Source organism: Aedes aegypti, unplaced genomic scaffold, assembly GCF_002204515.2.
Source record: "Aedes aegypti strain LVP_AGWG unplaced genomic scaffold, AaegL5.0 Primary Assembly AGWG_AaegL5_hic_scaff_1067_PBJ_arrow, whole genome shotgun sequence".
Classification (NCBI taxonomy): Eukaryota; Metazoa; Arthropoda; class Insecta; order Diptera; family Culicidae; genus Aedes; species Aedes aegypti.
Window position 1 is genome coordinate 48825 of NW_018734480.1, and position 25934 is coordinate 74758.

Here is a 25934-nt window from a genome sequence, read left to right on the forward strand (position 1 = left end):
CTCTATGCCCAGGGAAGTGAAGGAAATTTCCATTCCGAAAAGATCCTGGACCGACCGGGAATTGAATCCAGACACCTCCAGGTGGCTTTGCTTATAGTAGCCGCGGACGCTAACCACTCGGCTAAGGAAGGCCCCTGAAGGTATGCTGATTCTTTTTCAGCTATGCCAGGGCAACACCAAGTGATTTTCTTTAATTCGCAATCGTTAGACGATTTATGCACAATCATCGCCAGTACAAATTTCAATGACGGCCTACTTCGCCTTATATGCTGCATATACTGTCGTGTTCAGCATAATATTGTCCCATGATTTCTGGGATCTCCTGTTCTTTTTTTCTCTTAGGATGAGCCTGGTACTTTAGATATGTTCCGCTTGATATGATAAAGTGTCACTTTGATGAGTTCTAATGTTCAGAGTGAATAAGTTGCGATACGTTTGCCATGTGTGGCGGCACAATCACAAAAAAATGTCGCCTGAAATAAATGAGAGTGACCTGTATTGTTAATATAATTTATTTGGCATGCAAGGACATCGACTGTGATAATTATATTTAATTTGTTTTATTGGCATATCAGTCTATTTTGCTCGAAGTAGAAGGAAGCATGGAGAAGACAGTAATGAGTACTAGATGGATAGGCGCCGTTAAGGAACGGCGAGAGAAGAGGGCGTATACCATATGAGATGCTCAATGGACCGATGCACGAGTTCAATATTTCTAGCGTAACATTTGAAAAGGGCCTAACTGCAAAATGTAAACAAACTTGATTATTCATTATTCGTATCATTTTTTACGTAAATTACTCCTACATACTCTTACGGGCATGCAAAATGCATTATTAATGGTAATTTTATTCAAATTTAAAAGGGCCTATCTGAAAATGATAAAACTAAGAGGGCCTAACTGGTCATAAAAGGGCCTAACTGAAAATGTCCATCAAAATCAGATTGGCCCTTCCGTGCATTTTTAATTTTCCTCCATATTTTTCAATATTTGGCCATTGTATAGTGTTTTTCTCACATAATGGAACCTAGTGAAATATTTGAAAAGAGTCTATCAGCATAACGTAAAAATTGAAAAATTCTCGATTGAAGATTCTGTAACATATTGATTGTTACTATTTTAAACTCATTGCTATCTAATAGTTTTAAACTTTTGTTCGACACTCATAGTCTATTACTGGGCCACGTAACGTTTTAAATCTAACATAACATAAAAACTAGTAAAAAATGTTGAATTCAAACATCATCGGCAGATAGGCCCTTTTACGAGTCTTCAAACCAGTTAGGCCCTTTCAATTAGGCTCTTTCATTGAACATGGTTTCAGTTAGGCCCTTTTATTTAACGTAGTTCCAGTTAGGCCCTCTTGGAATTTGTTAATTTTTTTGATTATTGAATAGATTTTCAAAGTTTTAGAACAAAATCAATCGATTATGTGAGAAAATCAACATTGAATATTGAAAATTCTTTATTGAAGATTCAGTATTATATTGATTATTCATATTTCAAACCCTTTCTCCTATTTACTAGTTTTATACTTGTGTTCGACACTCATAATAGTCTACTAGGTGGCCCATAACGTTTTAAATCTTAAATAACAAAACAACTCGTGAAAATGGTTGAATTCAAACATCATCGGCAGATAGGCCCTTTTACGAGACTGCAAACCAGTTAGGCCCTTTCAGTTAGGCCCTTTGCTTGAACATAATTTCAGTAAGGCCCCTCCAGTTAGGCCCCTCCAGTTAGGCCCCTCCAGTTAGGCCCTTTTATTAAACTTAGTTCCAGTTAGGCCCTCTTGGAATTTGTTAATTTTATTGATTATTGAAGTGATTTTCAAAGTTTTAGAACAAAATCAATCGATTAGGTATGTGAGAAAATCAACATTGATTAACAAAAATTCTTTATTGAAGATTCAGTACTATATTGATTCCTATTTCAAGCCCATTCTCTTTTTTACTAGTTTTATCATAATCTTAATGCGAAGTTAGTTGAAAAACTGATTTTTTATCCTGACAAAAAAAAATCAATTACATAAAAAAATTTGAATAATTTTTATTTGTTGCCTCTAGTTGTGGATCGAGTTCCAAAAGTCGCGATTTTCACAAAAACAAATTCGTTTGTTTTTGTAACAGCCCTGCAAGAATTCATCTTATACTTCTCCTTGGCATTACGTCCTCACTGGGACAGAGCCTGCTTCTAAGCTTTGTGTTCAATGAGTACTTCCACAGTTATAAACTGAGAGCTTTCTTTGACAAGTTGCCATTTTCGCATTCGTATATCGTGTGACAAGTACGCAGGTACTCTATATTCAGGAAAGTAAAGGAATTTTCCATTACGAAAAAACCTGGACCGAGCCATTCTGAAGGTATCTGAGTTCCATTCCCACTCAGATACCTTCAGAATGGCTTTGCTTTGTAGCCGCGGACTTAAACTGCTCGGCTAAGGAAGGCCCTCAAGTATAAAACAAGTAAAAAAGTGAATGGGTTTGAAATAGATATAATCAATAAGGTACTGAACCTTCAACCGAGAATATCCAACATTTAGCTATTACATTGTTTTTCTCTCGCTTTATTTTATTTAAGAACTATGAAAATCACAATAAGCAATAAAATCAACAAATTCCAAGAGGGCCTAACTGGAACTATGTTTAATAAAAGGGCCTAACTGGAGGGGCCTAACAGAAACCATGTCCAATCGAAGGGCCTAACTGAAAGGGCCTTACTGGTTTGAAGATTCATTAAAGGGTCTATCTGCTGATGATATTTGAATGCAACCATTTTCACGAGTCGTTATGCTATTTGCGATTACTAACGTTCTGGGCCACGTAATAAACCATAATGAGTGTCTAACACAAGTATAAAACTAGTAAAAAAAAGTGAATGGGTTTGAAATATCAATAATCAATATGTTGCTGATTTTGTATAGAATAGTTTCCAATATTTAGCTTGTATGATATTGTGTTGTTTTCTCACATAATCATTAAATGTTGTCGAAGAATTATGCAAATCACTTCAATAATCAATAAAATTAGCAAATTCAAAAAGGGCCTAACTGGTTTGAAAATTCGTAAAAGGGCCTATCTGCGGATGATGTTTGAATTGAACTATTTTTACAAGTTGTTGTGCTATTTGAAATTCAAATCGTTGTGAGCCACGTAATAGACCATTATAAGTGTCGAACACAAGGGATTATCCTAAAAATAAAGTCCATCAATTGGGGCCTCCTCCAATGGGGGGATGTACGAAAATGTGACAGTGCATGAATAGGGTATTGGAAAAGCGTGACAGAGGAGGTAGAAGGGTTCTAGAAATCCCGAAAAACGATCTTCCCCAAGTATGAAACTAGTAAAAAGCGAATGGGTTTGAAATAGGAATAATCAATATGGTACTGAATCTTCAACCGAAAATTTCCAATATTTAGCTATTATAAGGTGTTTTTTCACATATTCGCTAAATTTTGTTCAAGATTTATGCAAACCAATTCAAAAATCAATAAAATTAGCAAAATATAAAAGGGCCTAACTGAAACCATGTTTAATCAAAGGGCCTAACTGAAAGGGCCTAACTGGTTTGAAGATTCATAAAAGGGCCTATCTGCCGATGATGTTTGAATTCAACAATTTTTACGAGTTGTTGTGTTATTTGAGATTAGAAACATAATGGGCCACGCAACAGACTTTAATGGGTGTCGAACACAGGTATGAAACTAGTAAAAATGCGAATGGGTTTAAAACAGGAATTATAAATATGGTACGGAATCTTCAATTGAGAATTTCTCAATGTTTACGTTTAGCAGATAGGCCCTTTTCAAATGTTACGCTAGATTTGACGTTTGAGCGGTGCCGTTGTATTTACGTGACCAAGGTGGTTATCACGCTCAATGGTATGGGTGCCCTAGTGTAGATGTGGTTGTGAACCTTAGAGGAAAACAATATGCACTCTGTCTCGAAAAACACCCAGAATCCGAGTGTAAATTTTTCAAATTGTATAATATTTCCATATGCATTTTGATGAGTCTGGAAAGCGTGCAAGGAAAACAAAAACAAACTGTGTATGACGAGTGTTCATGTGTTCAAATGTCACTAAGCTCTACCATAGGGCTGAAAATCTCCTTAATAAAAATAATAATAATAATAACTAAGCTCTATATCTCTTGCCGTTCCCCTACCGGATCTATCAATCTAGTATTCACTGCTTTCTTCTCCATGCAGCCTCTTACTTCGAGCAAAATAAACCGATATGCCGGTAAAACAAATTAAATACAATCAATTTGGTGTTAGTCCAATACAGTCAACTTTCGTTCGTTGCACTAAACCTGTAGCCCACTTATGTCGTTTTCGTTTTTAGGAACTGGGTCGGTGATCAACCCATAAACAAACAAACGTCAAGCAAATTGTAGTTCGGTCGAACCTGAATCGGGTTGGGGTTGAAACTGTGATTCAGAACGGGATGCGCCAGTTCCAACCTGGGTTCAAAAACGAATTCGATATTAGTGAAAGACTTTCGCTAATCGGGCTAAGTTTCAAGCTGTCAAATAACGTAGAACAAAAGAAAAACAGAGCTACCAACATTGATAAATTGCGTGTAGTGTCAGAAAATAACGTTTGCCTTCGTTTTAAGTGGGCTATAGCCCAACTAACGGGAGCCCAATTAAAAGTAGCCCACTTAAAGATAGTGCAACGAACGAAATTCGACTGTACTGGTACTAGACATTTTAAGAGGACTGAAGAATTTAGATTCCACCAAAGGATCAGGGCCAGATGGAATCCCACCTGTTCAACTGAAAAAACAATTTACTGACAGCACCATTATTTTGGCTATTCTACATATCACTTGAAAAGGCAGATTTCCAAAAGAATGGATAAGGTCATTTCTCATGTCCATCTACAAGTCTGGTAAAAAAATTATGTTCTAAATGATCGTGGAATTGCTATTATGTCATCCATTCCTAAACTGAATCAATTAATCAATTAAAAATAAAGATGTGTTTAGCCAAACAAAACATAGAATAACGAATGTACAACATGGTTTCTTTAAAGGTCGTTCTACCTTTCGGAATTTGTAAATTACACTTCGAATGCAATGGATAGAGGAAACCACGTTGAAACACTTTACATCGACTTTAGTAAGGCATTTGATAAATTACACATTCCTTTGTGGATGTTCAAGCTCCATAAAATGGGAAATGCAATGAGAATGGTCAACTGGATTGAATCATGTGGTAGAGTCTTGATTAACATTCGTTATAAACTACTTTATGTCTTCCCGATCGACATCCTTCCGAATGCCTAGTGATGCTTTCAGGCAGTCGCTCTTATACCTCGGACGAGGATAGTTTGCTCCGCAGCGCGCGTGGCTTTTAGATTCATTATACATTGTGGTCGTTACCACAAATCATATTTAATATTTCGCCAACAAATAGTAAGATTTGAGGGGAAAAAGTCTAAACTTGTTTACGTTACATCAGGAGTTCCCCAAGGTTCACATTTAGGTCCATTGTTATTCATATTGTTAGCTAACGATATTTCATATGTGCTTAAACATCATCAAATTATTATTTATGCTAACGATGTGAGTTTCATTTCATATAGAAATTGATAAATAATGTAGCAAAAGCTTCCTTTAATAAATTTCAAAAAATGTTATCTAATTAAATAAGCATTTTATACACCACTGATTACTGTCTGTCTAAGAGGTTTAAGATATCAAACGGTTAAGAAGTGCAATAAGATTGGAGATTTAGGTTTATAATAGATTCTAAACTTACCTTTACTGACCATTATTAACCCGTATAGGCCTGAGTGAAAGCAAAAATACTAAAACCCTTACCACTCAGCGAATACTTAACGGATTCAAATAATTTTTTGTCAGTATACTGGCCCACATATCTAGTTTCTAGAAGTGGCCAGAGGAACTCGGGAATACCCATGTAGCCGGAGTTATTGCGGTGGGTTACTGGGTCAAGTCGGGTAGAAAAAGGCGATTTTTTGGGACATGCAAAGTTATCTTTGTTTATTTCCAATTGCAATCATTTTAATTTGCAGAAATCAGTAAGATCGGATATTCTACATTATAAATAAATAGTTTTGCACCGTTTAGAGTGTACCAGATGCGGCCACTCGGATTTAATTCCCTGAAAAACCGGCTCTAGATTTGTTAGGTATTAAACCGTTTTAATTCACTATAAGTGTAGATCGAACATAATAGTTCACTAAAATGCGTTCCCATAAGCTTGACACATATGTAAAGATACAAATTGTGCACTTTATCATAAATTTGAGGCATCTTGGGGACCCGAAAATGGTCATTTATAGGATCAATCAAATGCAGTTGACATAATTATTCAATTTAATCGATTATCAGAAGGTTCACGCTGATGCGTTTTTCTTAAAACTCCTTGATATAGTGGCCACATAATGGCCGGTTCTGGAAATTATCAGTGACTTGAAAATTGCCTATCTCCAGGGGTACAGAAGAACAGAACCCTTGTCACCCGACCTGACCCAGTGATCCACTGCAATAACTCCGGCCACATGAACATTTCCGAAATCCTTTGACCACTTTTAGAAACTAGATATGTGTGCCAGTGTACTGACAAAAAATAATTTAAATCCGTTGAGTACTCGCTAAGCGGTGAGATTTTTAGTAATTTTTCTTTCACTCAGGCCTATACGGGTTAACTAACCTTACCTTTAAATACTATTATCCAAAAAGCAACCAATTTGTTGAGTTTTATTAGGCGTTTTAGTCACATTTTTCGGGATGAAGAACTGAACCCATTTTAGAAACTAAGTAAGCCATGTTTTTTGTGAATAAATCGGGCGGGAAAGCAGACCCGAAGAGAAATGAATCGAAGCAACCTAGGCCAAGGTGGTTCGTAGTAATCTTGACGAAAATGCTAATTTTCGACCCATTCATACGATTTAGGCCTACTTTGTATGGAAATCCGAAATCTGGCACAGAATTCTTGTAGGTCGAATATTAGTGCTTTTCCCCTAGCAGCTCAGATTCATGGATGGTTGATCTCGACCTGGTGCATACGGATCTGCGCAAACCGATGAACACAACAACTCCAGGTGGGTGTCGGTATTCATTGGTCATCACGGACGACTTCACACGATATTCTTTGGTGTATTTTCTGCGATGCAAATCAGAAGCGACCAAATATAACAGGCAGCACGTGCGAGAGATGAAGACCACGATCGGCAGACCAAAATCGAAAAATGTTTTGGTCGCCAAGAGGACATTCAGCGCCATCCATACGCCGCAGCAGAACGGAGAGTCGGAACGAAAGAATCAATCATCAGTCTAGATGGGAAGATACCTGTTATTTGATGCCAAGACTCAACCAAGGACCAAGGACCTAACGGGGACCGAAGTAATCCAAGGGTTACCAAACTGGCTCTCAGGAGGAGGTATGCCTGCTGAAGCGTAGTCTCTACGGGCTGAAACAAGCGGGCGTATCTGGAACCAGAAGTTATCGGATAAACTGAAGCAGTTAGGATACAAGCAATCCGAAGCAGATCCTTGTCTCTGCATCTGGAAGGTCGATGGAAGAATGTCGTTCGTTTTACTGTATGTCGATGATCTGCACGTAGCAAGTAAGGACAATGATGAATACGAGTGGGTCGCTACCTGTCGAAAATTTTCAAGCTAACGAGCCTAGGAGACGATAACAAGTACCTATGCATTCAAGTGGAGAGGGCAATTTCTTTTGGAATCAATCGGCATACATCCGTAAGATGGTCGAAGCAAAGCCATCAAAAATACCCATGGACCCTGATATTGCGATTGCGGCGGCCATGCTGAGGCGCAAGGTAAGCGCAAGCCCTCTGAAGCCGATTGAGTCGAAGCAAAGAGAACCTTGCGGTTCATTACTGCGATGGCTCTTCTGAAGTAGCAGCTCGGATCTGGTGATCTTGAAGGTATCGTCCATGCCGACTGGGCCGATGACAAGGTTGACCGCAAATCCAACTCCGGGTACATATCCAAGCTGGGCTGCAAGGAAACAGCAATGCGTCAGTTTGTCTTCAACGGAAGTGGAGTACGTAACCCTCTCGGAGGCTAGTCAGGAACTTGTATGGATAATGATGCAGATGCACGATGTCAGTGAAGATGTCGTAAAACCCGTGATGATGAACGAAGACAACAAAAGTTGCATCGCCATGCTGTCCTCCACAGGAGCAAGTCGACGAAAGAAACACATCGATACTCGATTCAACTTTGTGGAGAAATTGATATCATCCGACGTCATGGAAGTTTGCTATTGTTCAACTGAATCGATGATCGCGAATTTTTTGACGAAACCACTGGCAAGGATCAAACTTGATCGATTCTGTTCCCTGATTGATCTGAAGCTTTTCGACGTTGAGGAAACTATAATATGTTATAGAAGAGTGAAGTGATTCAGTTATGATTTGAATGTTTGTTTAAAAAGAGAGTCTATCGTATGAAAAACATCTTTAAAAACACCATCCATTGGAGCATCCATTGATGGTTGGGTTATTCTAGTTTGCTCATTGTTCTCTTATGATGTATGATAGTTCAGTCATTGCAAAAAGCTTTACTGTCAGCTTGGCTCTCAATTCCGAAAGTACTATAGCAATATTGAAATCATTTAATTCGCGATACCTATCATGATATAATACTGATTGTTAACGCCACCTCTTCAATTCTCGCGCAATCATATTTTCTTTCTATATTCCTTCCAGAGAACCGATTCGATTGTCAGACATTGACAATCTGCTCGAGGATAGCATATTCAACTCATCCAATGGAGCCAAACTTGCAGAGTATCTCAAGAAGAAGCGGGGAGGTGCAGGCCGTGTTCGGTTGCACAACATTTTCGAACAAGTGGCAGCCAATATGGTATGAAATCTATTCACAAACAAAATCTCCGGTTTCAGATTCTGACACCTTCCTAATATCATTTTAGCCGAAACCCACCTTCAACTTTGACATGGACTCATCCGAACCGAATCCGCTGCCGGAATCGCCTCAAGTAGCTGATCAACCAGCCTCATCGCAAGCGGATCCGATTGCGACTACTAGTGCAGCACCGGTGCAAAATGGAAACGTTCCGGTCGAAGTAATGGCTTCAGCTCCTAACACTGAACCTCCCGCGGTAGTCAACGTTGTTAATTTGAGAGCGGCATCACCAATACCCTTTGGCAAATCTCCTAGTGCTAAGGCAGACCTTGGCCGGCAAGCGTTGCTCAACCAATACCACAGAACCAACACGGCCAAATGTGAGTTGCTCAAGCAGATCACATCGAGCACACCCAAACCGGATACTAATGGTACCTTGAGTCGTATATCCGCCTTCACGACATCGATATCGCCAATCATTGAGAGTAACGCGTCACCCGCCGAGGCATCACAGCCAGCTGTAGCACCACAACCGGTGGCCAATCCGATTCCATTATCCTCAATCTTACCCAATGAATCGATCGTTCCAGCAACACAGAATGTCTTAGCACCTTGTTCACAAGCTCCTCCGCCAAGCACTCCACAGAAAGTAGTTATCATTGGCACACCGGTAGAACCTGGCCCGGACGCTCCCGATATGATAATACCGGAAACTCCTAGTCCTGTTAAAGTACCTAACGAGTCTCCCAAAGTTGCGCATCATATACAACCTCGAAAGCTGACTGATACCTTCAACAAACTGCATACCGATATGGCAAACGCTTCCAACGATAATGAAAACATGACATCCGATGAGAGTGGACCAATAGAAGAGGAACAGCCACCGGTATCAAGTGTATCTCATCAAAACGGCGAGGCAAGCATCATGCGAAAGAGTATTCTCAAGGATGCTGATGCATCTTCCCAAAACAGACGTGTTTCGCTTCGTGTATCCTTCTCCCAACAATTGGTTCAGGAACGGGAGATTTCACCGGCACCTTCCATACCCGAAGCCCACTACTCCAGTTCATCCGATGATGATAGTTCGAATTCGAGTGATGACGACTACCAAGTCGTAGACGAGGTGTACAGCGATGACGGAGCGGAATGCGATCCCAAGGAGATCCAGGAAAATTATAAAGAACTAGTTGGAGCCACTGAGAAGCAAGTGTTCGACATCCCCGAGCGGCCACCATCGCCACTAATCAATGTAGTCGACGAAGCTCCTATGCGGTGGTACGAAACAACGATCTCTCGGCAACAAGAACATGATCGAAACAATGGCGGCTTGGCCCCTCCTGCAACGTGTGCCAAAGAAAACAAAACCAATCTACAGCTGGTGGATATCATAACCGATTGGGATGAGGAAGATGACGAGGAAGAGGAGGAACAAGAGGAGAATCAAAAGGAACAATCACAGTCTCCGGAAAAAGTACTACCACCTATTGAGATACCTGAAACGCAGCTGTTAACCCAACAGACAAACGAGACCATCTGCGAGACAATGGACATAAGCAACGTGGAAGACTCGGCAGATCGATTGGTAGAACTTCCTCCTCCTCCTGTAAGTTTCAACGGAACCGCTCAGGACCCACACGGTTCACCAGAGCGGCCACTTACGCCACCGTCACAGTTCACCGATTCTGCCAAACGACGCTTCCTAAGAGAGAACGAAGACGCGCTCATATCCCGGTTGCAGAACGAACTTCCAGCTTCACAACAGGAACCATCTCCCGATATGGATGATAAGGTGTCAGAATCTCTGGCAGAGGCAATTCAGTCGTTCCGTGAGCAGCCGAAGACAACAGCCGTCGTTGTCGAACATAGGAAAACAATAATTCCAACGAAAAGAGGTCGTCGCCCAAAACCCAGCGATCCGGCCACCACAACCTATTTTGAGACTGTCGAAAAAACTTTCGTTAAGCCAAAACCCCCCTCTAAGAAATCGACTGGGTTCAAACCTCTAACAACTGCACAAAAACGGAAACTGTATGCCAGCACGAAACATCCTCAATCACCGGAGCATTCAAAAGGGAAATCAGTAGAACCGAAGACAGTTGCCCTTAAAACATTCAACATTGTACTAAGAAGGATCGAAATAGGTAAATATCTGCAGATTTTGTCCGACGCCGATCGGGCGACCATAGAAGGTATCGCCGAACGTAAAGCCAAACCAAAACCCAATTTGAAAAATTATAAGGAGATTTCTGAAAAGGTCAGGACAGCCCCTGCAGGCAATGATCAGCAGCAAACATCCGACGCGTCCAATCGCTCACTAGAGGGTGTTCCTGGCGCAGCTTCAGATAGTAACGAACCAAACTTCGCTGGCTTCTCCGAGAATGAAAACGTCCATCCGGAACCACCTCCTGCGCTTGAGAATGTACTCTTGCGCGTTGCGAACGAGCCTACTAAAACCAACGCTGTTCGCCGTAAGGTTGGTAGACCGCAAAAGAGTAAGCAGAGTGCAAAAAATATCATCAAGGTGAATGAACAACCAGCAACTGGCGAGAGCGGCGAAAACAGTTCGGAAATAAGACTGACCACCAGCGAGGAAAATGCACAACAAGTGCGGATATCGGAAGCGACGGAACCACAATCGGAATCCGAGCACCGAACAGAGGAGGTAAGTTCAGAATGCAGTGTTTATCTACAAATTCGTTTGGTATATCGTTTTAGGAATATTTAACTGGCGACGGAAGGTAGGACTATGAATGAAGGAATTATTTAGCTCTTAGAAATGAGGGATTTTTTTAGATTTTAGCGTTTTGCTAACACTAACTTAACTACAATGGCCCAACTTCGTACAGGGCATTGTTTTCACATGAATTTAGTAAAAAACTATTGAATAAAATATTGAATTTAAAATACTTTACTCATATTAAAGGTCATAGGTGTCATCTATTATTTGACATTCATAAAATGTCTCCAATTCCATTTATCTTTGGATTAATGAAAAACTATTGAATTTGTTTCTAAAATTCGCCAAATCCCATGTTCGTACGGGTCTACCACAAAAGGCCGAATCACAGAAGGCTGAAAACACAAAAGGCCGAAACATACTAAAGACCGAATCACATAAGGCCGAATCACATAAGGCCGAATCACAGAAGGCCGAATCACAGAAGGCCGAATCACAGAAGGCCAAATCACAAAAGGCCGAATCACAAAAGGTCGAATCACAGAAGGCTGAAGCTGAATCACAGAAGGCCGAATCACAAAAACATTCAGTACATTTTTCTACAATATTATGAGCATTTTTACAGTAGGGTAAGGCGGGACAAGATGCACAAGTAACATTACTAGCTGAATAACAGTTTGTTCAGCTAAAATATCGTTAGTGTTTTTTGGGTTTGTCAGCTGGTCTATTCTTAGCTTACACACCCAAAAAAAATTCTATAATTGGAGCTGTTGTATTTTGTACAACATAAGTGTAGAAACCTCGTGAAAACTGGAAGGTTATACAGTGCCTGTTCGATTTTGGCAACATGCCAAAAAAATTCATGTTGCCTAAATTGAACCGTTTCAAAATTTAACGGTTGTTTTTATTATATCTTTTATCACCGTAACAGTAATTAAATTTACCTATTTTGAATATGTTAAGCCTTAAGAAGGCCCACAGAAACATTGAGATTGACAAGATTTGTGACTGATAATGATTCATTTTTTCGTGTACATGGATTTCCGTGTCGCCAAATTGAAGCCGAGTCAGAATCGAACGGGCAGTGTACGATGAAAAATATTCTTAGTAAACTTAGTATTCTCATGATCACTCAAACACTTGTTATACCCTATCTCAGCAATCATTATCCTGCTTGTTTCGTGAAAGACTATGTTGGCATTATCCCGGGCAAACGCTTGCTGTCCGAACTCGCTATCGCTCGTCGGACCTAAAAATTGAAAAACATCCTCTGTTTGCATTATTCCGGGCATTGTTTGCATTATACCGGGGATTTGCTGTTTGCATAACACCGAATAGATGCTATACGGCCTTCTGCCGCCTCAGTTCCTTTATCCTCAATGCGGCCTCGCCGCATGTAAATTTTGCGCTGTTTACTGACATGACTGCATTTAACAAAGCATGGACTTGTTCTTGTTATATCCAAGCTTCATTCTTTAGGTTTGTAACTTTAACTCGGCCTTCTGTGATTCGGCCTTGTGTGATTCGGCCTTCTGTGATTAGGCCTTCTGTGATTCGGCCTTTTGTGATTCGGCCTTCTGTGCATTCGGCCTTTTGTGGTAGGCTAGAATGTATTCGGCCTTTTGTGATTCGGCCTTCTGTGATTCAGCCTTTTGTGATTCGGCCTTTTGTGATAATCCCGTTCGTACATCTATCAAAATTTGAACATATAACATTCAAAACTGAATTTGAATGCTCTAATTGCTTGCTCAAGTCCTTTAATACGTTGATCAGACATAGTAGAGTACATTTGGACAATTTATAAGCGGACATATATAAACTTAAGGTAAAATTACGAGAAATACCACATGCAGAAAAAACTATTTTGATATCAATTATATTCAGAATCATTTCAACCAGAGGCTCGTCCACGTTTGAATCCATGGGTAGGACAAATGTTGGCAAATATTTTTTGCACAGTGAAGCTAAGAAAAAATCAACCCTATGGAATCCCAGCCTGGAAATTTAAAGGGGAAATTTATTTGAGGGGCTCAAACGCAAATTGGTGTAAGTGACATTTTGGTCGGGTTTGGGTTGAATTTTTACTGTTTCCAAGCGTTCCAACGATATATTCAGGTAACTTTTCCGCTGCACAGAAGAAATAACGTAATTCTGAGAATACTGGCTTGTTTTTTTTTTGACTCCCATACAGTTTGTATAGAATGAAAATTTCCTGAAAACTTCAAAGTAGATTTTATCAGAACTACACGCAGAGAAAACAGACCTTTTTGTTTCAAAAATAAATATTATTGAAATATTTTTTAAAAATTTTAATTATTTTTGTTGAATACAAATAATAAATTTTGTTGATCCAAAAATGTTGTTTTTACACCAAACTGATGGGAACATAAGTTGCGTAGATTCAATAAAATATTTTTTTGATTGTTGGCATAATCTGTTTCGTTTTCAAAAAAGTTTTTTGGTTTCAAAAAATTCTATTACTTACACACATACATATTTATTATATGAGTGTGTATTAGGGTGCGGCTTATTTTTCAAAAGTTCTCAAAACCAAAAATTCGTATGCTCTACTGAATTCTAATCACATTAAAAAAGTAACCTCAAAATCTCAAAAAATATTAAAATTTAGAGGTGGCGCAAGCGTCTTGAAGGCAAATTTTCAGGTTATGAAAAATGACTTTCAGTTAAGTAAACATAACTTTGTTATTTTTCAACCGATTTTAAAACTTTTAGCATCAATACCTTCAAAATTAAATTTATAAAAACTCTATAGAACATCAAATTTGTCTAAAATCAAAAATAGTTTTAGTTACAAGTAATTTATTCAAATTTTTTCCTTATTTTTCTAAACATTTCAATTTTGTTTGACCATAACTTCATGAATACTCAACCGATTCCAAATCTTTTTACATGATTTTAAAGCTAATTCAATTTGTTTCAAACCTTTCATACATCACATTTCACTAAAAAAATGTCTTGACCAAGTTTTTCATCAAAAACTGAACAAAAACATGATTTTTTAACGAAAAATGCCAGTTTATTGTATTTTTTTGCCAGTTAAATATTATCTCTGAAGCTGAAACTGGTTTTTCTCATTTGTTCATCGATTGTGAATGACTTTGAAACAATTTTTAAATAATTCCGCAACAAAATTATATTTGCGTATGTGAAAATATGTATGCACAATTAAACTCGTAATTAAGGCAAGATGCTTTATAAATTTAAGTTTAATAGAAAAAATGCAATTTCCGGCGAAAAAACTTAAATAATCAATAAAAATTTGATTTTTTCATTCAAAAATCATGTTTTTGGGTAGTTTTTGTTGAATAACTAAGTCAAAACCATTTTTTAGAAAAATGTGTTGTATGAACAATTTAAAAACAAATAAATTTGCTTCAAAAACATGAAAAAAGATTCGGAATCGATTGAGTAGTTATGAAGTTATGGTCAAACAAAAATGATTTTTTTAGTAAAATGAGGAAAAATTTGGATAAAAGTATTTTTAACTAAGACTAGTTTTGATTTTAGACAAATTTTATGTTCTACAAAGTTTTTACAAATTCAATTTTGAAGGTATTTATGCTAAAAGTTTTAAAATCGGTTGAAAAATTACAAAGTTATGTTTATTTCACTGACGGTCATTTTTCATGACTTGAAAATTCACCTTCAAGACGCTTGCGCCACCTCTAAATGTTAATATTTTTGGCTCATATTTTGAGGTTTCTCTTTCAATGTGATTAGATTTCAGTAGAGCATACGAATTTTTGGTTTTGAGAACTTTTGAAAAATAAGCCGCACCCTAGTGTGTATGTTTTGTTTTCGCTATTATGTACGCACGGCTTGTCAGACGCCATTTCCATGATTTCAAACAAAACTCAAAATGGATTCAACAGAAGAAGTTTTGGTTATGGAAGTTGAGGAAGTTAAAGACGGTGATTTTTTTGCTGAGTTTTGGACTCTCTGAAGAAATTATCAATTGTCTTCTGGGTAAGAAATTGTCTTGTTTCCATGTAACTATCTGATAACCAACTTATACGCATTGTTCGATTGTTTCTCTCTAAAAAATCAATACTATTTTGAAATTCTGAAAATCCTGGAACGGAAGGAAATTGAAGAATTGATACCGCCGCCATTTCTGGTTGACCGGACGAATTGCATGCATAGATTGAATGTTTGGAGAATTTCACCAGGTATAAATAAACGGATGAAATGTTTTAAAAAAAGGAATGATAATTGTATTTTTCTATGTATCATAAGATTTCCACAGATTGTTATTCAACCGCATCACCAGTGGTAAGAGAAAGTAATTCTGAATCCATCACTCGTGAACGGTGCACTGCAAATTACTTGCTGACTGCGCCTACAAAATGCAGAAATGGCTAGAGTAATGTTATTAATCAGAATTCATAGGAAGGCAATAACTCATCTGGTAATTATTTCTAAATCAGATGTAAATAAAACCCAAATGGAGAGAAAATAGTCTTTTTATTTATGATCATTTCAAATGAAATAAAAAATGTGTTTCAACATAAAATACTGTATTAACAAATATATTTATTATGAATTCAAAAAAATAATTTTTGTTCGTGTTGACGACTGATTCTAGAAACAAAAAAATATTTTTTTGAAACAACAAGGTTTTGTTGTTGAATTCAAAAAAATATATTGTTAACCGAGAAATGATAATTTTTTCTGTTGATTTCAATACAGAATATTATTGATTTAAAAAATCATTTCTCTGCGTGTAGTTTTTTTTTACTGACTCCTCTTTGTTTAATCCCCTCATTGTCATGCCAGTCGTTACCAGAAGACTAAGTGGCCGAAAAGAGACTAAACAAGAATCAAGAAAACATAACGAAACCTAATTAGAGCCATGAGATAAGAGTTTGATCTGAAATATCAGATAAAATGTTTAGATATATTTCCGGAAATTTCTAGAGGTGTTTGACGAATTTTCATAAAGAATTTCTCCAAGAATCTTGTTTTGGACACACCAAGAATTCACAACCTGCATTTACCCAAGGAGAAGCCCAAAAAGGGAATTCCTATAAGATATTTTCCAGTGAATAATCCATTTATTTCCCTGAGATATTCTGCAAGGTTTCCGGACATCTTCTAAATGTTTATCAAAAACTTCTCCAGGAATGCCGACAAGAATTATTAGGGATTTCCTATAAAACTGTCTATGGAAAATTATATAAGATTGCAACTGAAGATTTCTCTAAAAATACCTTTAGCAATTGCAAGGTTCTAAGGTTTCTGCAGAAATTGCTCCTGTTACAGTAATACTTTCAGATTGGAAGATATTTTGCTAGGAATGTTCCCAGGGAAATTATTCTGAAAAATAAATCCGTGAGGCACTTTTAAAGAAAATCCTAAAGTAATCTCATAGAAAACTAGTGGAAGCTTTGAAGTCACTCTGTATGGACAATGATCTCTGAAAAACGCCTGGACTCTTGAGGGAATTTTAGGGAGATTTCCTAGATAGTAGTCTAAGACAATCTAAAAAAAATCAATTGAATCTCGGGATACTATTTGGCAGGGTTTTTTAAAAGAATTTCACGAAAAACAATGGACAGAATTTCTATAGAAGCTTGTGTAGGAATGATCGCAGGGATTATTGTCTATGGTGGTATTAGCTGGTGTGGAAACTTAATTAAACTTTTAAAATTGCATGGGATTCTTGAAAGAATCCACAATCCACATGAACATGCGGAGGAGTTCTTGCAGGGTTTCTTAAAAAAACCCTAATTTTTATTCAAAAACTCTGAAATTAACCTTCGAGGATTTCCTCAGGAGAAATTTTATAGAAATCTTAGGAAGATCTTCTAGAGTAATAACTGGAGAATTCATTTGAAAGATTAGTGAAAAAAATATCTGCTGGAAATTATAGGATAGTTTTGGAAAATAATACATGAGCAAATTACTGGAGGTAGTAGCAAAGACAAATTGTAGTAGCTTTGGAGTTCGAAAGCTTTTCCTGGAGAACATTCTTCTAGGCATCCTTTGAGAATTCTCTGAAAGAATTTCTGGTAAAACTGGTAGAGAAATCTCTAGAAGAATTCCTGGAGAGATCCCTGTAGGAGACCTGAAAAAAATTTAAATAAAATCTTTATGATAATTCCTTAAGCTTTTTCTCGGGAAATCTGAGACAAAATTCTTAAAGAGCCTGTTGAACTTAGTCTATGAAGGTTTCTCAGGAGTCTGTGAAATTTTGCATTAGGATTCAATGCAGAGATCCTTTTGTTAAAATAGAGACTTAAAAGACCTCCCATTAAACATATACTTTTCAGAGACTTGCATTAAAATAGAGACCAAGTCTCTAAAAAGAAACCTACTATAAGCTCTCTCTTCGGGATCATTAATTTGGGTTAATTTGTATTATTATTCAACAGACCAAACTGCTTGTACAATCAGTGAGGTTGTTCTAATTTCCTAGGTAACAAACTGATGAACAGCCAAATTTCTGTTAATTTATGTAGTTTTTTATTCTTTGCACTGAAGTGATCCTAAAAGCAAATATTTGCAAAAGAAACTGAAGATTTTTGAAAAATGTTTAATCGCACAAAAACTCCGTCAAATATTTCACTGGAACTTCTTCAACAAACCGGAAAAAAAGACCGTCAAGATGTGCTCTGAATATTTTTATGAATGATGCCTCAAATATCATCAGGAATTTGATCAAATATCATCAGGAATTTGATCAAATATCATCAGGAATTTGATCAAATCATTTTTCAGGAACTATCTGTGGGAGTTCTATAGGAATTGCCTTGTAAATAGTCAAGAAATTCTGCAATACTTCGATAGATTATATCAATAGTGATCGCACTCTCCGAAATCGGTAGCACCATCACACTCATGCTGTGTATAACACGATGGGATGAGTCTCAAAAGATTCCTACGCGAATCCTCTACAGGTTTTTCAGGGTGTCTGACATTGATTTATTCATAAAAACATTCAAATTCTCCTGGTATTGTTTCCCGATAACTCTCGCAGAAATTTGTTCAGAATTGTTTCCAGAGATTTATCAAAGCTGAAACGATTCTGTTCTTTTCCTTCCCTGATTCCTTCAGGAATTTCAGGGTTTGCTCCAAAAATACGCCCAGTAATTCTCTCAGGGTATAAATTATTACAGAACTGTCCACAGTTTTTTCATCGTATTCTTCTGATATTACCATAAGATACCATCCAAAGATTCCTACTGGAATTCTTTACTGACATTCTCACTAAAGTACATTTTAAGATCTTTAAAAAAATTCGTTTCGATTGTTTTCCAATAGATCCCACAAAAAATCATTCAGGGGTTCGTACTTTCCAGTAATTTTTCAAGCCGTTTTCACAGTTCTTTAAATTCGTCTGGGATTTTCTCAATTCCAAATATTCCAGCTACTCTTCCAGATTTTTTCACCGATTCCTCGAGTATTTACTCCAGAGATTTCGCCATGAGATGTTTAAAAAAAAATAATCATACAGTTAACTCTACCTTACTCGATATTGAAGGGACCATCGAGTTAGGGAGGTATCGAGTGACTGAAACCAATGCAACTGCGATCCAAGGGACTATCGAGTTAGCCATGAAAACCAACTTTTACTATGGTTCTCTAACTCGATATCGAGATACGGAATATCGAGTAAGGGAGAGTTAACTGTACATAAATTCATTCAGGATAAATTTGTCCGCTTATTCCTAATAAAGTTATTCAAGGAATTTCCTCCAATGATTTTGTTATGTTTTGTTCAGTGTGATCCCACTGGCAAATTCTTCTCGAGTAAGTTCTCAAATAAATTTTCCATTGATTCTTCTCAATGTTCATTTGTGGTTTGTACCAGTGCTACAATTATCTTCCAATAAATCCTCAGATTGTTTCTTTAAAACAAATCTCCAAAGATTGCATTCTAGTTGTTTAAGGGATTCCTCCAGAAAATCCAGCAGAATGTTATCCTAGGGCTTAGGCGATAGTTTTTTGTTCAACGAATATTCCAGCAATTTATACAGAGTGTACTCCAAGATTGATCAAGAGTAATAAAAGAGATCCCTCCAGGAGTTTATCAGGTATAGTCGCTCTATCACTAAACCGAAAAGCACCTTCTGCTTTTTTACTAGCGGTGCCTTTTCTGTACGTTCTGTACATAATGTCGAAAATATTGCACTGTATTGCACATCATCCGATGTGCTCTATACAGCGCAATACTTCGGACATTATGCTTAACGTACAAAAAAAAAAATAGTCGAGAATTTCTCAGATTATTTCAGATATATTTCCTTGTCATTTCCTCCTTCTCCTTGATAACGAAATTAATCTAATTAATAAATAAATATAAATCTTCATGAAATTCTGATCCAGAATTTAGATGGAAATCCATTCCATATCTTCCACGCCAAAAGAATTTATGGTAAAATCTGTTGGAAGATTTTTTGGATAAATTCACTCTAAAACAAAGTTAGCATTCAGAGATGACTGACAATATCGATCATTCCTGTATGTCATAAAATTTATGAAACAGAAAAAGAAACTTGCGTAGGATTTTTCGGCATGTGTAAATATTACACAAATTATACTCCAGAAGAGCTTGATTTTGTGTGAGTCGTACTCAATTCTGTATAACTTTGTTTAGTGTGTCTACTCAGTATTTTCCCCAAGAAATTTCAGGAAGAATCTCTGGTGCATGTTCTGAACGAATTCTCTAGGAAGTTCTGCACGAAAATATTGGAAGTAATGCTAGGAAAATTCGTGGAAGAATTCCTGGATGACATTTCTAGGAAAATTCTTCGGAGGTATCTAACATCGGGAAACTTTAGGCAAAATACCTGGCGTAATGTAAGGGGACATCCCCATCAAAGGTGCCCTTCAGTGAAATGCCAGGTCGGATTATCTAGAAAGTCTTACAAAAAATTGATTGTTGTTGTGTGGTACCGTAAAGTGCCCTAATTCAGCGCATTGCCTAATTCCGCGCATTTCATACAAAATTATTTACATATGGAAATACACATCAATACTGCAGCAACTTTTAACGCCATTTGATGCTACTTTGATTTAGAATAAGTTTGAATCACAAATAAAAGCAAATAGAGCAATTTTTCGCGACGTAGAAAAATAATCAGTGGAGGCCCGTCTGAGTAGACGCCATTTTTTCAATTTCCTTAGCGTCCGTGCTAAGACTGTAGGACACAAACAAACGTGATTTCTATATTGAAAATGTTTCGTTATTTATGCAATATTCTATGAAACTACTTGCTACAGATGTGTTTCATGATGCTTCTATGAAATCTTATCAAATATTAGCATAATTATTGAGATTTATCCCAAAAAGTATTGCGCGGCATTAGGGCACGTCATTTTTCATAAGTCCCTAATTCAGCGCACTGCTATTTACAGAACAACAAACTAGTAAAACATGCTATATTGGTCTTCACAGCTGAATATTTATCTGAGGAAGTATTTTCATGCATAAATACGTTTCGCAAACAACCGGAATATCGGGAAAGCCTACTTACAGGAAAACTAGCGGCCATTCAGAAACCACGTGGTCATTCATGGTGGGAGGAAAAGTTTGTCCAAAACCAAGGTCCATAAACATTTGTTATTGCATGAACAGTGCAGAATACGAATATACAGACTTAAATTATTTTACAGGAATCCGTAAAATTCAACGTAATACCAACAGCTGAAAATTTCGGTGAAATAAATTAACGGAGTACGGTAATTTTTTACAGTTTTCGGTAAAATTTTACCGCAATCCGTTGAATTTCGACGTAATTACGGTGATCCACCCATAAAGCTTTTTTGTTGATGCAAGACTAATTTTTAATTAAGCATTTGAAATGTTTTATTCGTTAACTGCGCTGAATTACGGTACTTTACGGTATATTTCCTAATTGCTATTGGTTTTTTTCGGCTCCTGTTTAGTCTCTCTTTCCGGACATGTGGTCTCTGAAATTTCCGCTATCCATTCACTCAGTCGTTACAAGGCCTGGTAATCACGGCATTTACCAATCGGCTGTCGTCGAAGTCAGCTTGTTAACTTCCTACAAGCTGGAATTCTACTGGCGGCAGGTGATGAGAGATGATATGGGATAGTAATTCGTACTACGTAGGCGTAGGCGTCATTTAGATTGATGATCACTCTGAAGTTCTCGCACTCCAACTTATCGCTAATCTTCTACTCCTCTAAAAGCTGCTTTGTTTCCAATATTGTGCCTATTAACCTGTGCAAAAAAATCATCTTCTTCGCGTGTATCCTGATGATGTCAAAGGTGCGAGGCTTATGTTAAGCAAAAATAAAATAGTCATAATTGTTTGTTGTTCGAGTGCTTGTGTCATTGCGTCATTGATGTTTCGGTGCAATATTACAGTTGGATTCTAAACTTTCCTCAAAATGCGAGCTTGTTGGTTGGATTCTATTTATTCTTCTTCTTCTTTTTGACATTACACCATCAGTGGGACAGAGCCTGCTTCTCAGCTTAGTGTTCTTATGAGCACTTCTACAGTTGTGAACTGAGAGTTTTCTTTACCAAAGTTGCCATTTTCGAACTCGTATATCGTGTGGCAGTTACGATGATTTTTTTTACTTAATTCTTTATTTAAAAGGCTCAAGCGCCCGAACGCATTACGGAGCCGAGAGTTACGATGATATTCTATGTCCACGGAAATCAACGAAATTTCCATTACGAAAAGATCTTGAACCGACCGGGAATCTAACCCTGACACCTTTAGCATAGCTTTGCTTGGCAGCCACTCATCCACTGCCTGCGCTCTTAGCACCGTTCAGGTGTTCATTGAAGTGCTGCTTCCACCTTTCGATCACCTCACGTGTATGTTGCAAGCATGAATTAGTTATAATCCTAGGGAAATCAAGAAAATGTACTTTACGAAAAGATCCTTGCCGGGAAATCGAGACTGTGGATCGAACCATTACACCTTCAGAATGGCTTTGCTTAATAGTCGCGCTCTTGTATTCTACCTAGTAGGCAAATTGAAACTATTCCAAATCATCCTTAATGCCAAATTGTTACCGTGCCAAAGAATTTCAAACAAATAAAGATATAAGGTACCGCGGGGCAAGTGGGTAAATGGGGTAAGTGAAAATAATTGGTATATTTAACTAAATATGTGAATTAACATTTAAAACTCATGCGTAAACCTTTGAGGACATTGATAACATTACGTTAGGCAATAGATTTCTGAGATTTTTCAGTCATTATTGCATAATAGAGCGAAAGATTGTTAACCTGACAAGTATCACTCCGTAACAAGTTGGCGGCGTGCAATCTTATTTTAATATTTTCAGCGAAAAAAAGTTGCGGAAAACAATTTTCTGTACCACTTCTAAGTTGTCCCTCCTAAACTGCAATAAAAAAAGTTTTAGAATTAATTCGACATAGACCTAAAAACAACTAAATTGAAACACCGTCAATTTTCTACTCACGTGGGGCAAGTGAAAAATTTCTCATCAGAGATTGAATTTGTGTTTTCTCTTTAGGTAGCTATAAGTATACAAGGATTGCAATTATCATAGAAAAACAGAACGTGCTGATAATTCAAGAAACACTATACCCAAAGCGTTAAAAGCTATTATCATGACCAAATCATCGAACTTCTCTAAAACAAAAAGGTTCTCAAATATTACGATATTAATATGTTTACTTCGGACAGCCGATTACAAGGAAGATTTTGATTGAAAAGTTCGAATATGAGAAAACGCACGGAAATCTCGTGGAATGTCTATGTAAAGCTAGTTCAAAACATAAAAAATGGGGTATAGGTGTATCTACATAAAAAAGTTTCTAAATACTTTATTGAATGCATTTCAACAAACATAACTGAACAGAAGAAAATTCAAGTGACAAAAATGTTTTTTTGTTCACATGTTACTTATGTTATTGTTCATTGAGACGCCTTAACAAATGTTAAAGGTAATAGAAATCGTGAATATAACTGTTAGTGCTATGCGAAATCCATTGCCCACTTGCCCCACGGTACCTTATGAGATAAGCGTACAAAACTAATAAATTTTACGATCTTTACAGGAACGGATGATCTCCCGACAATTACTTACTGCGAGTGATACAAGTGATGTTCAAGGCCGTGCGCAGAAACCAAAAAATCGAGGCCGAAAACGTAAAACCCCTGAGGCTCCAGAGCTGGATAGCGCTGAATTAGCAAACTCTGAAGCACCAGTGGAACCTTTGACATCGACGTCCAATAAAACCACTGCACCGGAAAGTGTTGGAAAAGCAAACGAGATTCACACTTCGGAAATTCCTAACAGATTGGAATCGACGTCCAACAGTAGCGGTACAGCGCCCAGTACGTTGACAAGCATTGAAGCGCAAGGATCGGAAACGTTGTTGACAAGCGCCAATGAGGTGCCCTCAAAAGCTAAAAAACTGCCCAAAACTAAACAGAAACCTGTTGCTGAGTTAAGAAACCCCACTGTTGAAGTATCGCCTGAAATTAACAATATTGCTATTGACGGATCCACATCATCTCTGACCTCGTCATCCGGCGACGATAATGCTTCTTCTGGAGGCAAAAATGATGGAGGAAATTTACCGTTGAAAAAACGTACTATAAGACAAGCTTCAAACGATGAACCACCGGCTCTGGAACCATTCGGTGGCGATAGATCCGTCGAAACCAGCGATAACGAACCACCAATCCTCGTACCCCATGATCCGGTTCCCAGTACTAGCAAACGATCAAGAAGAAAGAAAGCAGATAAACACGCGGAGAAGCATACAATGGAAAAACCCGAGAAAAAAGCCTGGTGGCAGTCGAGGTTTTATCGTGATCGGAATGACGAATTTGACAAAACATGGAAGCCAAAAAAGTCTCAGAAAGATAGCTACAATCAACATATTCGTAGTAAGAATCACCGAAAAGGAGCGAATAATACGGATGAATCCGATTCGGAGCCAGTGCGTCGCGGTAGCCGCCAGCGACGCATAGCAGAGTCAGTTCTACAGAAGAATCCGCACGTCAAATCGGTCTACGATAAACCCATCTACCGGGAAATGACATCGGAAGAGATGATGGAGCTGCAGTTGCAAGAGCAAAAACTCAGGAGAATGAAAGCGGCAGAAATGGCAGCTAGTAACAGCACAGTGCCGGATAAGCGTGTAAACCGGAAGCGCGCCCAGCAAGAACCGGCAGAACCAACCACGTCCAAGCGAAACCGACCCGATAATGAAGGAGTGGAGGGCTCGGTAAGTACCTTTTTTCAGACGTAAAGGTCGAATTCTGTTACGAGATTCCTCAAAAGTGGTGATCCTGTATATAAGTCACTTAATCGCTACCAGCTTTGCCGAATATTCAACATTCCCATTTCATAATACGCTTTCTTTTTCTTCCTCTAGCAACAACAGGAGGAAGTGCCAAGTACAGCCCTTGCTACGTGCCCCCTTCCCAATGCGGCCAATGTCAGTGCTGAATCAGCGCCCATGGACCGGTTGACGCAGGAGAAGATGGATACTTATGGATGGATCCAGAAGCTTATGGACGGAACCTTGAGGGGAGGTGCACGTATAGGCTGTTCGAGGAATCTCATGCAGTACACCTTGGACCATCTCGTCTTCAAGGAACACAACGGCATACAGTATTCATTTTACTCTGACACCCATAATGATAACTATGGCTTTTTAAGGTTTGCCCCTTCGGCAGTCAAAAAGCTCACAAAAACTTCGAACTTTCTACTTGTGAGTATCATGCTGAAATGGCTTATCACCCGGCATCAGTCCTGACCCCAATCTTTTCCGTTACACTTTCAGAAATTCCTTGTCATGGCTGGCAACCTTACCTTTCATCTAAATGGTACTAAGCTTTCAATCACGAGTGGTGACTTTTTAATGCTGCCAGAAAGTAAGATATTGTTTTCGAACTCCAAATGTCCTATTGATATATTTTATCCATTGCAGATTCCAAGTATGGCATTGAAAACGGTAAGGAAGTATCGCTCCTCTTCATGGTCAAAATGCTTTGCCAGCCACAGGATTGTACTGTACCGAGTCATGAGAATACCGCTGTTTGAATGTACTTTATTAAAATTTTCATTTTCATGGAATTTTAATAGTGTAAATTCCAAAAGCAGACTTCCATGACCTCAGTGTAGGACAACACTGTATAGCCATGTCGTGGTTCGGTGAGGGAGACACTAGATTTCGTACCTTTTTGTAAGTTATTTTATAGCGAAGCGTGTATTTTAATGTTATTTAGAGTCATTGTATAAAAATTAGGATACAGAAAATTTTTGTTTTTATAGTTAGCTCACTGCAGGAGCCGTGCAACAGTGCACTGTGTGCCACATTGGAGTCCAAGCAGGCAGTTGGAGCTAAAAACGATTGAATGTTTCCAAAATATACTTTTTTTTTCAATCCAGTGAACCATTTTA

At 37.9% G+C, this 25934-nt stretch overlaps 1 protein-coding gene across 3 annotated transcripts in view; it reads left to right on the forward strand.

Moving 5' to 3' along the window:
- The window catches only part of LOC110680225, a 39612-nt gene extending 13678 nt beyond the window's left edge, over nucleotides 1–25934 (forward strand). For 2 of the 3 annotated variants that reach the window (XM_021856042.1, XM_021856043.1), the window contains 6 exons: nucleotides 8709–8865; nucleotides 8933–11527; nucleotides 23575–24753; nucleotides 24904–25242; nucleotides 25315–25405; nucleotides 25462–25934. In XM_021856042.1, coding sequence (XP_021711734.1) covers nucleotides 8709–8865; nucleotides 8933–11527; nucleotides 23575–24753; nucleotides 24904–25242; nucleotides 25315–25405; nucleotides 25462–25574 — 4474 coding nt within the window. In that variant the 3' untranslated portion in view covers nucleotides 25575–25934. The remainder of the gene's footprint in view (nucleotides 1–8708; nucleotides 8866–8932; nucleotides 11528–23574; nucleotides 24754–24903; nucleotides 25243–25314; nucleotides 25406–25461) is intronic. The other variant, XR_002502796.1, reaches the window with a different exon arrangement.